This window comes from Mytilus galloprovincialis, chromosome 6 (genome assembly GCF_965363235.1).
Source record: "Mytilus galloprovincialis chromosome 6, xbMytGall1.hap1.1, whole genome shotgun sequence".
Taxonomy (NCBI): domain Eukaryota; kingdom Metazoa; phylum Mollusca; class Bivalvia; order Mytilida; family Mytilidae; genus Mytilus; species Mytilus galloprovincialis.
The window spans coordinates 15,512,281-15,527,921 of NC_134843.1; the positions used below are offsets into that span (position 1 = coordinate 15,512,281).

Sequence of the window (15,641 nt, forward strand, 5' to 3'; positions counted from 1 at the left end):
CGACGACGACGACGACGACGGACGCCAAGTGATGAGAAAAGCTCACATGGCCTTTTAGGCCAGGTGAGCTAAAAATCAGTTGAAAAAGACTAAACTCATCAGATGGATTCCAACAACAAAAAAACACTAAGTACAGATCTACGAGTACTCGCAGTCACTGACGGCTTGTTCAAGGCCAACAACAACAAATATAAAAAAACATGCATCTAAGACTAAATGTTACTATTCTTAAACGATTTACGAGATTTCAACATCGATAAACGACTGCTGCCTTCGTTTACCAACAATAGAATAAGTTTCCTAATTTTCGACAAATTTACGACATCTTAACTCCGTTCTCATTTACTATAAATGCTTTCTGACATAATTCTGATATTAAGTTATAATGAAATTTAAAACAAACTTAGGAGAAGCAATCCTTTATTATTTTTTTCTTGCACTAACACTGTCAAACGAAAATATACTGCTTCAATTTGTAATTGGTGACAAGAGGTATCCTGAGAAAGTGGTATAAATCGCACTTGGACTTCCAGGCATTTCAGTTGTGGAATTCGTCGACATATGTAAATATACAGTGTCGTCAACTGAAAGTCGGAGTGTTGCCGAATTACTACCGCCTGCCCATCCATTAGTATGATGACCGTACAGTGAGTCAATGTATTGATCTTTATGATAAAGTTCTATTAGTACCTCCATATTTGTTGCAGATATAGCATGGTAATGAAAAACGTAGACGCCATGAACTATAGCTCTAAATTCTCCGGTTGCCATATTAAAAACTCCGCCCTGGTTTGTCCAAACTCTGTCAAACATCACGTTGTGTGTAGTCAATCCAGTTTGGGTGTTATCTATATCGTGGGTTAATCCAACGGAGAAAGCCGGAACTTTTCTATCGTTGCCTACTGAAAACAAAATAGAATTTAATTTTAAGTACATTGTCATATGGAAAAAATATTCATTCTAAACACATTAAATAAAGACAACATTATTATACCGTTGTTCGAAAGTCATAAATTGATTGAGAAAAAAACAAATCCGGGTTACAAACTAAAACTAAGGGAAACACATCAACCATAAGAGGAAAACAATGAACCAACAGAAGCACTAATGTGCAACACAAAAAATGACAATGCAACACACACAGAACTGAACTATAAGATAACAAGTGCCATTTCCTGACTTAAAAAAATGTGGTGGGTTGAACCTGATTTGTGGCTAGCAAAATCTTCCGCTTTTATGGCAATGTTAAATGTAATTCTAAAATGACAACATTACATAGCAGGACTAAAATGACAACATTGCATAACAGGACTAAAATGACAACATTACATAACAGGACTAAAATGACAACATTACATAACAAGACTAAAATGACAACATTACACGACAGGACTAAAATGACAACATTACATAACAGGACTTAAATTACAACATTACATAACAGGACTAAAATGACAACATTACATGACAGGACTAAAATGACAACATTACATGATAGGACTACAATCAAATAAATGGAAAAACATGCAGGACTGAGAAGTACACAAATAAACAATGCAATAGAACTTTACGACAAGCTAATAACTAGTAAAAAGCTTGCCTTATTATTCAATACGCCAGACGCGTGTTTAATATTCATAGGACTCATCAGTTACGTTCAGGTCAAAATAGTAAAGAAAGCCAAAAAAAGATGAAGAGTATTGATGATCCAAAACTCCAAAAAGTTATGCCAAATACGGCTAAAGTTAACTTCCTGGGATAAGAAAATCCTTAGTTTAGAAAATTTATACTTTTGCAAACAGGAAATTTATAAAAATGACCACCGGAGTGATGACTAACTACAAATAAAAATGAAATCGTAAAAAAACCTAGGTCAACACATAAAAACAGCACAGCCGAACCACGCATTATATGTCACCGGCCGACTAGATCGACGCAGAAAAGTGACGTCACACTAACAAGTTCCAAAAAATAGGAAAAAGTTCAAGAGTAGGTATGTAATAATGATATTCGGTGTATTTAGTAATAATGAAAATTACAATACTATTAATATAAATTTGTGTTAGTAATTAAATGATTAATAGTATTATCTAGCTATGTCGTTATTTTTTCTAAATCAATCTGTTAACCAAATACAGCGTGCAAGTTTAGTGGCTCCAAACTAAAATCTTATAAATGAACTGGGTGGTTAATTATCTTACCCTCACGCACCAATAGAACATAAAATGTTAGAATTACAAATTCAAACGATAATACATTTAACAATATCCGATTAGTATAACAAATACAACATCAAAACTAAATACATGAATGTAAAATAGAGAGCTTTAACTGATTACATTAAAGTAAGCGATGTGGGAAATACGACGAACAGGGGAGCAGCCATACACTCTTGAAACAAGTTTTTTTATATCAGATATTTCAAGGAAATGGTATCTTTGTATTTGGCAAAACTTTAAGGAATTTTGAACCTTAATGTTCCTCAACTTCGATCTTTATTTGGCCTTTTTAACTTTTTTATCACTGATGAGTCTTTTGTAGACAAAACGCGCGTCAGAAGCAAATAAAAGGTTTCAATCCTGGTATCTATTATAAGTTTATTAGTGTGGAAGAATGTCAAAAATGGTTGAAGTAATTATTGAACTTCATATTGTAATTGAACACATAAACTAACTCTTGGAATCTAAAATTCCCCAATCGCCTATTTTCATGTTAATTTTTTTTGGTTTTTAATATTTGGAGAAAATCTTGGTTATTTACCTGTTGTAAATATCCCATGCTGAGCAGGCGAAAGAAGAAAAGCTGTAAAAGTTGCATACAGTTGTTCATCCGATGCATCTCCATATAAGATGACTGTATCACCGGGTCTTCCACTCACCCAAACTTTATCTCCAACATGCAGTTCTAAAATTGCACTGTTACCATGATCAGCATAGGTACTAGGTGCCTCTCCAAAAGCAGTATTTATGTACTTGTCATTTTGATACAAGTCCAACCACATCCTCTTTTAAAAATAATAAAATTCGTTGAATTAGCATGATCAATGTCTCATTCAAATTACAATAATCAACCTACGGATATATGTATGTCATATTGTTCCTAAATATGCCTATTTTTAGGTTTGTGTGCGTTGACTGATTGCGATTGATTTTGTCTTGAACATAACGTTAAATCATAGCGAGTATAGAGATACCTAGATTTCTCACAGACAAAACTTTATTTGTTAGATAATAACCCGAATACAATACAAGTTCACAGACATGTAATTTTGAATCCTTAATTTTCAAGAACGATACAATAGAGTATTCGTTAATAACCAACCTTTCCAAGTTGAGCAAGCGCGTGGTAGTGAATCATATAAAGCCCTGGTACTGATACTGTAAACACTCCCGTATTGGCATCATAGCCATTCCCGACATTAGTAATTATTTTATCATAAACAACATGGTCACCGTTTAATGTCATATTGTGGGTTAAGGAAACGCAAAATGCAGCTTTGACTGAAGAATCAACTGAAAAAGAGGAAACATATCTATAAAGTGTAGAATAAAAATTCCAAACTGCAAGGAACCCTTAAGAAATGGAAAATATCAAAAGCTGAAACACATCAAACGAATAGAAAATAGTTCACTTTCCAGACGCGTGACGATTATCCATGATATCGGCGTGTTTGGGACGTGTAATTATGGGTTGTTTGATCTACTTCTGAATACACTTGGTCTTGTAAATTCACGCACATATGCCACTATAAATGTCAGAGCAATTTTCGTTAAACGTCTTTGCTGTAATACCACCAAATCATAGTACCAAACCCGGTTGCATACGAAAATAGGTCGAAAAAAATATTCCCTTGAATTTGACAGTGGTAGTTAAGTAATCCTACATTTCATTAAAGTAACACATTCATGATTTTTATCTATAGTACTGGACTGGATAACACTTTACTCATGCCAAGTATTTCTTTATTTAAAACAAAGATAAATTCTGCACAATTTAAAAAAAAAAGTGCAAATTAACAAAGACTAATAAGGGAAAATCAATGGTGGTATTACACAGGCGTATGTAACAAGCATGCTCTGCATACGTCCAAGTAAAAATACAAGTAAATGTCGAACGTTCTTGAGGCGTATTAAACTGCCCTAAACGTGTCTCAAACGTATCTGTAGCGTTTTGCAATTCTAGTATCAATGATGAGTTTATTTACAATCACTGAGTCGATACCACTGCTGTTGGAGTTATAATTCCCGGAGGGTATCACCAGCCCAGTAGCACTTCTGTGTTGACTTGAGTCGATATGTTGATATATCATTGAAATGTTCATATTTATATTAACTGTTTTTGAAAGTTAGTAATACTAACGCTTTTCTACCTCAGGAAAAAATTACTTTAGCTGTATTTGGCAAAACTTTTAGGAATTTTGGTTCTCAATGCTCTTCAACTTCGTACTTCGTATTTGGCCTTTTTAACTTTTTTTTTTGGATTCGAGCGTCACTGATGAGTCTTTTGTTGACGAAAACGCGCGTCTGGCATAAATATAAAATTTCAATACTGGTATATATGATGAGTTTATTTGTAACTAATATAGAACGTGCGTGTAGCGAACAGGCATACGGTTGACATACGCTACAGCAAGATGCTGCATAAAAATTCCCTTGAGTTATAGCGTTCACCAAGACGTATTTCAAACTTATGCAACGCGCGTCTAACGATTTTATTGCGTTTCTCTTGCATGCACCTAACGTAAACGGACTTATTCAATTTTCTCTGTACGCCTGGTGAACGTCGGTCTATACGCCAATGTGTGACGTCGGCATTATGTTGAAGAAACGCGCGTCTGGCGGATTAAATTATAAACCTGGTACCTTTGATAACTATTAACACCACTGGGTCGATGCAACTGACGGTTGACGTTTCGTCCCTGAGGGTATCACCAGCCCAGTAGTCAGCACTTCGGTGTTGACATGAATATCAATTATATGGTCATTTTTATAAATTTCTTGTTTACAAAAGTATGAATTTTAGAAATACTAAGTATTTTTGTTTATCCCAGACATAGATATTTTAGCCGTATTTGGCACAACTTTTTGGGCATTGTGGGTCCTCAATGCTCTTCAACTTTGTTTGGCTTTCTAACTATTTTGTTCTGAGCCTCCCTGATGAGTCTTATGTAGACGAAACGGGCGTCTGGTGTATTTAATTGTTAGCCTAATACCTTTGATAACTATATATACAGGCATAAAAAATGGTAGATTACACACGGTTTTATATCTAGACCTCGCACTTGTATTAGTGAACCAAATCACCGGACAAAATCGAGTTTGCCATGTTCACCAAGTCAAATTACATTTATCTAATAAAGGTGGTTCACAAAGCAAACTTCTCTAAAGGAGACACAATAAATGTTGATAAAATATAACGATTTGTTCCCCTACCTGTTTAATTTAAAAAAGACTACTGATCACTACAGCCCCAGTTTCTTATACCTAACATATGTGTTTTTCTTCTATTTTTCTTCTATTTTGACAGCAATCAACCTAATTTTCCATCTCTATATTTGATTTTAAAATTTTTTATTTATTACAGTAATTACAGAAATAAAATCTACAATAAACAGAAACTTTCTTTCAAACAAGGTAGTGATATCATATTTTCCCACGGGTTTCATATGTTGCATTTTAAATTTACCTCAATTATTTGAAGTAACTTTTTGTGTGTATGTTTGCTCTTGATTTAAAGACATCTGTGGCTGAGCCATTATTCTACAGTATGTCAGTTGTATAGTGCATGAACACAGTTCACTTAATATTAAAATAAAGGCTAGATTAACCTCAAACTTATTGAGTGTTACTGTTGTAGGCTTTTTCACAGAAATTCTTAATAAAAATGTATAAATTTATTTTACAAATTCCCTGAATTTAATCAGTGAATCTGTAAAAAAGATCTAAATTATTTCAGGGATTTTTTAAAATCACTAGTCAAAATCATGGATTTTATAAAATCACTAATTAGTTCAGTGCTTTTACAACTTCCCTGAAATTTCAGTGATTTTACAAAATCCCTGATTTCACAAATTCCCTGTAACATATATAAGTTAATACTGTAAGCCACCCGAGAGCATCCTGTCCTATACTCGGTAGTTTACTTTAATAACACTTAAATACAGTGTGTGACTCATGTAGCAACTCTACATTTGTATTAAACTTCCCAAATTACTTGTCAGGTATGGTCTTCGGAATGTTTAATATGTATGTATTGAGCAATTCCTTGTATTCGAGTGTTACTGAGCTAATTTTGTTCCTAACGGTTTTCCATAGTTTTTATGTTTGAACGAGCGTCCTCCAACATCTATTGTTTTCATCAGTGTAAATTCATGTGCTTTTTGTATGTGTCCAAGTTCAATAAAATAAAGTTATCTTTCCAATGTTAACAGTTTTTATTTGTTCACTGTTAAAAGTATGTAACATTATAACATCGTAAAACTATATAAATAAACAGTTGCGTTCAAGTGTACTGAATCATAAATCCTTAAATACATATTTGTGGTGTCCGACGTGGTGGGAGATAGCTTACTGTACAAAAGACGGCTAATTAAATATCATTAAACTTCATTATGTTATCCTTATTCTCACCTAAAGGTTATTGTTGCTTTATTTGTTTTTCAAGGTTTGAACTTGCCGCCAGCAAAACTTTGGGCTATCTGCCATTGCTGAGTGCTCGCACGTTTATATACTAAATTGTAATTGTCACGTGACATACTAATCCAATGGAAACTTGTCCTTTCCGGGAAGCCGGAACTATAAAAATTTCAGATAATGAAAAACATGATATACATATCATCTTAAGTTGTCCGAACATTGTCCTTATACATAAAATATCAAAACAAAGCTATAGCATCTGAAATATCGACAAAGAAGCTTGAAATAAACAATCGGACACCACTGCGCGCGCATTGATTTAGCAGACGATCTGCGTAATTACATAATACGTAAATAACATACAACATAGTTCATTTCAACCATCTAAATATTTAAAATATATTTGTGTCCGGCAGGGTATACTTATTAAAAATCTTATCTGTGGTATTAAAAATACAATATTAGATCAAATGTCCAGGGGACGAATTGGTATTTAAAGATATCAAAACACATGTTTCGGTCCCCACAAAATGGCAGACGACATAGTCTCCGTAAATAAACAATTCGATTGAAGTATTTCCCTATGTATATCAGGCATATTAGACGTTTAAATATGAATATTTGGTTACAAGAAATGATCCTTAATACGGGAATTACATGATATATAGCATGTAGAAGGTAAGCCATGAGTAATTACATACATTCCCTGCCGTAACACTTGTACAACAAAAAATGTAAACAAATGAAAAATTCATTTCACTTCCAGTGTTTTACACATTAAAAATTTGATAAACTTGATAATTATCACCCTAGTACCAACATATGTACACACCTAACTTGTAAAACTATGTTTTTGCTAATGAAATGCTTCCCCCCTTTATATTTGGTAAACAACAAAATGAAACTTTGGCCTGTGAAATCCATACATAAAAATAGTAAATTAATGCCATATCTTTGATTAAAAAAAATGTTTTACTTGCTTGTGCGAGCCAAGTTATTATGCGTAAGAACACAACCGTTATGTTTAAAAGAATAATATTTCCTTTTTCTGAATTTATAATATCATAACAAGTACTTCCAATGCCTTACAATACTTTCAGGACAAATCGGAAAAATGCTCCACCTCCCTCTATATCACCGTCTAGACATTTTCCTTTCACTATATGATTTTGTTTAAAACTTGACTGACGATTACTACTTATATACAAGCTATTCAAACAGTGTTTATTTATACTATTGTTGGATAATCATCTTGAATATTTCAATCGGTATCATGACAACCGATATTGGAATTGTTTAGTCCAAAATCTTCTACGGCTTCTTACTTGATTTTGACCTGTAAGCTATTTTCATTCGAGTGTCATAAATGAGTCATTCATAGACAAAAGATGCCTCTTAAGAACAAAATTATATCACTGGAGTGGTATTTGTAGATGATTTTTTAGTCTCTCTCATCGCAATCATAGAATACAAGTTGTAAATTTCCACATATCACAAGCTTTATTACAGGGATCACTAGAAGAGCTAGTGGGACAGTTGAACTTTTCCTAGTCCTGAGTTTACCCCTCCCCCTGTTTAAGGAGGGATTTTATCGCTAATAGTTCAGGTTTTTTTGTGATATAATTTGAGCTCTCGTTTGTTCTTTTGTCTTTATATTTTAGTGACGGTGTTGCCTCGTCTCCCATGACTCCCACTTTGCGATTGTCTTTCGTGTTTATTCGTATCAAAAACCTTAAATACCAACAGTTCTAAATTAATTATTCTAATAACTGTTATAGTCGTTAAAATGAGTTTTTTACCTGTCGTTTCAGGAACCACCAGTTCGCCACTGAATGTTGTATAAATGTCATCGGTAGCACCATAAATCCAGTTTTCGTAATTATCAACGGCCTTTACAAAAATAAGATCACCTTTTTGAAGCTCTAAGACAACTGTGTTGCTTGCATCCGCCCAATCATTTATGGTATAAGCATAAATGGATACAATATAGTCTTTGTTTTTATAGAGGTCCAACCATATTTCCTCGTTTTTCCTGCTAAGGGCGTGGAAATGAAAAGAATAAATACCCGGAGTTTGTACTAGAAACTTTCCGTCACCGGTGAAATCGGCATTGATATTTGTAATACTTTTGTCAAATTTTATAATTTCGCCTTTTGTCAAGTGTGCATGTGAAACAAGGCCTTTTGTGAATGCAACAGCATCATTAGCAGAATCAACTGTAAAGAAGCAATAGTATCAAGATAAATGCTGTAAAAAAAAGTTATCAAGTGTTCTTATATACTTGTTCAATTCTAATGTTTATAATAGAATAGAAAAGAAATATCAGTGTTTTCAGTATAAATTTAGTATTGGGTCTTTTGAAAACGCGCGTCGAAAATTTGAAAAACTTCACACATTTACAGATTACTGTATATAAATAAAAGCTCAAGCATTAACTGGATCACGGTAAAACCAGGAATAATTTAATCATTTGAGCTGAGTCGGATAGAAATTGACCTTATGCAAATGGATATCTATGCATCTGTTAACCTATTTCGGGTTGAGAGAATATAAACAAACAGTGGGTTGCAATAAGAAGCCTGCAAAACATACCCGTCCGAAATTTTTTATTTTTTATTTCGTATTTGAATGTTCTGAAATCAATCATGGTCTTGTACATGTACATATTTTCGTGCATTTGCATCAAGTCCATTTCACGCGTCTGACGTATTGAATTATACGACTGGTATCGTTAATAACTTTAAGCTTGTCGTACTGCTCTATTGTATCGTTTATTTGTGTGTTTCTCTGTCCTGTGTGTTCTCCCATTTATTTGTAATATAGTCCTATCATGTAATGTTGTCATTTTAATGTTTCAATCCACCATTTTTTTTCTTCTAAAAAATGTCCTGTACCAAGTCAGGAAAATGGCAATATATATTGTATATTTTGTTTCTGTGTGTGTTGCATTGTCGTTTGTGATTGTTTACTTCGTGTTTCTGTTGTTTCGTTGTCGAATTGTACTATATTGTATTGTTTATTTGCGTGATTTTCTGTCCCAAATGTTCTTGCATTTATTTGAACTGCATTCCTGTCATGTAATGGCGTCATTTTAGTGTTATATTTAACATTGCCATAAAAGTGCGAGGTTTGGCTAGCCACAAAACCAGGTTTAACCAACCATTTTTTTCTTAAAATTTCCTGTACCAAGCCAAGAAAATTCCCATTGTTATATTATAGTTTCTGTGTGTGCTGCATTTATGTTCTCTGTTGTGTTGTTGTTCTCTTCTTATATTTGATGTGTTTCCCTCAGTTTTAGTTTGTAACCCGGATTCATTTTTACTCAATCGATTTAAGAAATTTCAAACAGCGGTATACTACTGTTGCCTTTATATATCCGACACAGCTGATTTATAGCATGAAAGCCCTGAATGGTCATCAAAAATCGACTTATTTTTAATTTGTATGAAGAATTTGCAAGATAATTTGTAAATTGCATTTTAGGTAATTTTGTTTTAATATGTCTCAGTATTTTTAGAAATCTAAGGACTATGATATATCTTACCGACTGCAATACAAACAGCTATACATATAACCAGCAACATCATATATTGGGTTCAACACAAATGCTTGCAAAATAAAGATTTCGATATCTCTAAAACAATGACTGAATGAGAAATATGACATAATGTCTCTCTAAATATATATCTTATCTGTGCAAATTCCCTCAAGGTAAAACTACAACCAGTGCCAAGGCCCAAAAGATATAATAAAGACCTGAAACTAATCTGAAAGCTTGATAAAACCGTTTTCTACCAAAACACGTTTAAGCATAAAATATACAAAGGCTAGACAAGGAAGAATGATAGTCGGATTGAAAAATAAACCATTAACAGATTAAACGGATGCATATGGGAGGTTTGGCATGCCATTACACCAGGTTCAACCAACCATTCTTCTTAAAATGTCCTGTACCAAGTCAAGAATATGACAGTTGTTGTCAAACACTTCGTTTCTATGTGTGTTGGCGTTTCGTTTTGTTGCACTGTTGTGTTCTGATGTTTCTTTGTGTTCCTCTCCTCCTTATATTTGATTTTTTTCCCTTGGTTTTGGTTTGTAATCCGGATTTGTTTTTTCTCTATCGATTTATGACTTTTGAACACCGGTATACTAATGTTGTATTTTCTCTTTTATATTTATATATTCAATCCAAAAAGTAATATGCACAAAATAATACACAAAACTGGAATGGGTTCATTTCTCTGATAATCTACTAATCAAAGACAAAGTTCTAATCTTCAAATATTCTGTAAATATCATTTCGTCTAGAAGCTTCTGCAGCCTTTCACTGTTTAAAAAAAATATTGTGACAACAAGATGGTGGAACGCAAACAATTTTTAATCATTTAATCGATATCTAAGTTTTGTTATATAGTCTAATTCAAATTATATTTTGTCTTATCGGATGTCCTTTTTTTAATCAGAATGCCAAAAGGGACGAGTCAGCATAATAATCATAAAAAAAAATCTTCTACAGTTGGTTGAAAATTATGAATGAGCTTTCTGTTGACGTTTTAGACTGCGCTTCTATTTCAAAACATGAGCTATGCTCATATGAAGACAACTGTTTTCTGGAATTAAATCGTAGTGAGCACATTTCGTAGTATCTGTAGAAGAATAGTTAAAATGATGTCAGTTACACTTGCAGACTACACATATACATATATGCCATATACATGTGATATAAAAGAGTTGATGTATATCTAAACAGGAATGTGTCCATAGTACACTGACGTCCCATCCGCACTATCATTTTCTATGTTCAGTGGACCGTGAAAATGGGGTAAAAACTCTAATTTGGCATTAAAATGAGAAGGATCATATCATAGAGAACTTGTGTACTAAGTTTCAGGTTGATTGGACTTCAACTTCATAAAAAAAAACTACCTCGACCAAAAACTTTAACCTAAAGCGGGACAGACTGACGAACGAATGGACGCACATACCAGAAAACATAATGCCCATAAATGGGGCATAACGTACAATCTTACTTTAAACCTGTCCCCCTTTTAGCCCTGTTAACACCATGAAGTATCTTCATAGAACTACAAAATAACCACGTTCCAAAGTTCTCAAAAATAGGGGAAATTGATCCAAAAGTCAAGGTGCAGGACTCAGTCATGTGTATGATCTTTCTGTAAAGTTTCGGGGATCATGGCAAGTTTGACATATCTAATTCCAAACTAATACACATTAACATCCCTATTCATATTAAAAATTTAGTCTACAAATGCGGGCAATACAGTTAGGGATTTGTGAATTGTTGAAGGTCATACGATGACCAGTTGCTTACATCTATGTCCTTTTGTAGATTATTGTCTCATTGGCAATCATACCCCTGGCTTCGTATATTTATACCGAACACAAATAAGAAAGCTGAGATTTTGTTTTTCAGCATTTTATCATTTATAGAAAGATTTTCGGATTTATCACCAGCTTCTGTTAGAACTTTGAATCATATTAATTAGAGGTACTACGAGCAAAGCTCATAATTACCCCCCCCCCCCCCTACTTCTCTATTGTGAAGTTCATGATTTGGTATGATAAATCATCAAAAAATAATTTGTATCAAAAACAAAATAAGAGATGCATAATGGAATTATATGGTGGACATTCTGAAAAAGTTTAATTAACTTCGTATTTGAGTGTAGGAGAATCTAATAATGTGTTCTGTGGTGTTTAGAAGTGATATCAGTTTTATGCCAAAGAATGAAATAGGTGCAAAACTACCTCATTGTAGTAAGAATCACAAAAGGATGGAAAAAAGATCAGAGAGCTGACAGATGAACACACAGACAGATGGACTAAACAACAGACGAATAAGTAAATGGACCCTAGTGTTACTATATGTATCACCATCTAAAAGAACAGGTGTATAATAGCATATTGGATAGGACTGGTGAACAATTTGTTCTCATTAGAATCCATTGATATGTTATCATGATATCACATACGAACTTGAAAATATGACAGTACTCCATGTACACTGTACAAGAAAATTATTTTTATTTACCTGTGTACATTATTTTATTTGGTGGCATTTTGTGCATGTTGTAGTTGTCTTTCTTATATAGTTTTACATCTAACCCCCTTGTTTTATTATTAATTTTGTATTTATATTGTGTCATAGATCAAATTTATTCTTTCATTGTATGTCAACTTGCTTTTGTTAATATGTTTTTTGATTGAGTTCAGCCATTTTAATTGATATTTATACTGTGTCTTTCTATGTTGTGATTTTACAGAATTGTTTCAGGATCCTGATGTTCAGTAGTTGTTGTTTGTCGATGTGGTTCATAAGTGTTTCTAGTTTCTTGTTTTTTCCTGTTTGAATGGTTTTATACTGGTCATTTTTTGGGATCTTTATAGCTTGCTGCTCGGTGTGAGCCAAGGCTTCATGTTGAAGGCCATACTTTGACCTATAATTGTTTACTATTACAAATTGTGACTTGGATGGAGAGTTGTCTCATTGGCACTCATACTATATCTTCTTATATCTATTGATACAATAAATAAAAATTCAGCAAGATTTTTTATTCAAATTTCAGTAAAAATGTATAAAGATAACAGAAAAGTGCAAAATCACAGATTTAAAATAAGACCATTGAATGGACCAATACCTCTATCATAACAATGCCCTATTCTGGTATAAATCTTCCTGGTCTATTATCACAGATCATCATATAAAGAACTTCTAAACTACAGTTTGGTACCATTCCATTAAAAATTTCAAAATTCAACTTTAAGAATGAAGACTAAAATTCTTATTTTATCTGTCTTATCATAGAAACGAAATAAAAAAATGTTCTACGTTTAGAAATTTACGAACCTAATTTATTTCTTCAAAATATAAGATGTAATGCATTAATATAAAAGCAAAATTCTTATCTGTCTTATCATATATTGAAATGAAATAAAAAAAATGTTCTACATTTAGAGATTTACGAACCTAATTTATTTCTTCTAATTCTAAAATGTAATGCATTAATATAAAACAAATTTATTGAATCTTCAAAAAGGTGAACTGACCAAGTAATCTTACAAATTCTGTCATCATGTGTCCCATTATTTAACAAAACAAAACAAATATACAGGGGTCTTATCAAGATACTTGTAAGATAACTAAGCATGGAAAAATATTTAATGGAATGGTATTGGCTTAAAAAAAAACCAATAATACAAATATCTGTACTAATCAAGATATTTGCATTTTTATCTACCCAGTAACTATATATATCATCTACATAGATTATTTCTTCACAAAATTTATTATCCATAAATAATACTTAAGTAAAATACATCGGACGGGCATTTTCTTTAAATTATACTCATTTAACTGGGAAATATATAATCCATTTAATAAAATCTGCTTCAATCTCATGATTTGTAAAGTTTAGAGATTTGGATTTCAAATTATGTGGAAAACATATGATTCACTCAATTAATTCTTTATTTTTTTTATTTTTTTTTATTGTTTTCTCTTATTTAATCTGACAGAAATAAAGAAATACTTTTTTAAAATACTTTTCATTCATATATTTTCTTTCACACTTGTGTTAATGATAAAAAAATAAGTGCTATTTTATTATTTAGGTTGATATATATGTAAATGTATTTCTAAACAACAAGAAAACAATGATAAGAAACAAAAACAATATAAAAAATAAAAACTTCTTTGTCCAAGTCTTGAGTGATTGTTTTATGCATGTCCTGTAAAAGCTTCAGTCTTCTTCTTCTCATCAAAGAAGGTTGTTTTGGTTGGATATTCATTAAATACGGTAGATTTTGGTGGTTGGAACTCTGGTGGCAGCCATGACTTCTCTCTTAGACTGGTGAATGTGTTTTCACGCCATAAAATGTCTTCAGGGTTTCCACCTTGTCCTAGATATTGGGGATCCTTCAGTCCTATAAAAACAAATTGATAAATATTACTAAAACTAGAAACTTAATTGATTAATTAAACATAGATTAGCTATTACATTGATCAATAAAGTACATGTACTTTTGGATGTAGACCATCTATTTATAAAAAAAAAACACAATTAGGATCTGAAACAAGATATTGCTACATTTCGCTTCACATTGCATTTGAACAAACTATTGAAAATTTATTTTCATTTGGGTTTATGAAACATTACAAAATTAAGCTCTGAAGCAAAATAAAATTCCCACACTCAATAAACAATAAGTTAGGCAATAGCACTAAATATTTCTAAAAAATGTTGCTCTATAAATTCACATCAAAATCATTTTCATACTCTGTCAAAATGAATTATAAATATTCAAATACTTTTGCAAAAAAACAAGCATGTGTTTTTATTTCCCATTTAACAAATAAAACAACCTTTTTCTGAATGAAATGTATAATAACTTTACTTTCCTATAGGTGTCTATTTAGTCAACTTTCAACTTTGTTTTTGTTTAACAATTGTTAGTAAGTAAGCCATGATCCAAGGTAAATAACCACAGATATATTAATCACAAATGATGAATTGTGAGCTCTTGTTTACAAATGATACCAATGCTTTAAATATTTGGTTAACACGAATTTGATGAACAATGGTTGTGAAAAAGCACCACACAATATTACATGCTTACATGAAGCATGAAACAATTTGAAATTTCAGGATACTCTGATATAGTTAGGATCAATAGATATAAGAACAAGGTAACAGAAAATTGATGAGTGATGAATCTCAAAATGAGTCATTCACATAAAATTTGATACCATTTTTCAGAAAGTTGAGTTTTAATAGTGTGATGTAAGTTGTATAGAACAGATTGATGGACAAATAGACGGTGATTTAAACACAGTGAACCATTATGGTATGGGTATAATTGTGGTCATGCAGGTATTTTTGTACTAAAAGATAAGTGTCTGGGAACAAAAATTGTTTCCATTAGTCTTTTATTTATAGACTTTATTCATTATCCTAAATATTTGGTCAAATCCAAAAAGGTTTTCAC

The 15,641-nt window shown here is 32.3% G+C and overlaps 2 protein-coding genes across 2 annotated transcripts in view; both read right to left on the reverse strand.

Annotated features, from left to right (window-relative positions):
- Positions 1–403: 403 nt before the first annotated feature.
- LOC143079045 (uncharacterized) lies at positions 404–10,276 on the reverse strand. Its single transcript, XM_076254177.1, has 5 exons — positions 10,180–10,276; positions 8,435–8,851; positions 3,322–3,512; positions 2,761–3,004; positions 404–902 (listed from the first exon to the last, which is right to left on the reverse strand). Exons 1-5 carry the CDS (start codon positions 10,220–10,222, stop codon positions 469–471), a joined length of 1,329 nt encoding a protein of 442 aa, XP_076110292.1. The 5' UTR covers positions 10,223–10,276; the 3' UTR covers positions 404–468.
- Positions 10,277–13,841: 3,565 nt separating this feature from the next.
- Positions 13,842–15,641, reverse strand: part of LOC143078517 (fibrocystin-L-like) — a 66,268-nt gene continuing 64,468 nt past the window's right edge. The window contains exon 61 of the mRNA XM_076253379.1: positions 13,842–14,579. Within this exon, the coding sequence (XP_076109494.1) occupies positions 14,374–14,579 (206 nt within the window). The 3' untranslated portion in view covers positions 13,842–14,373. The remainder of the gene's footprint in view (positions 14,580–15,641) is intronic.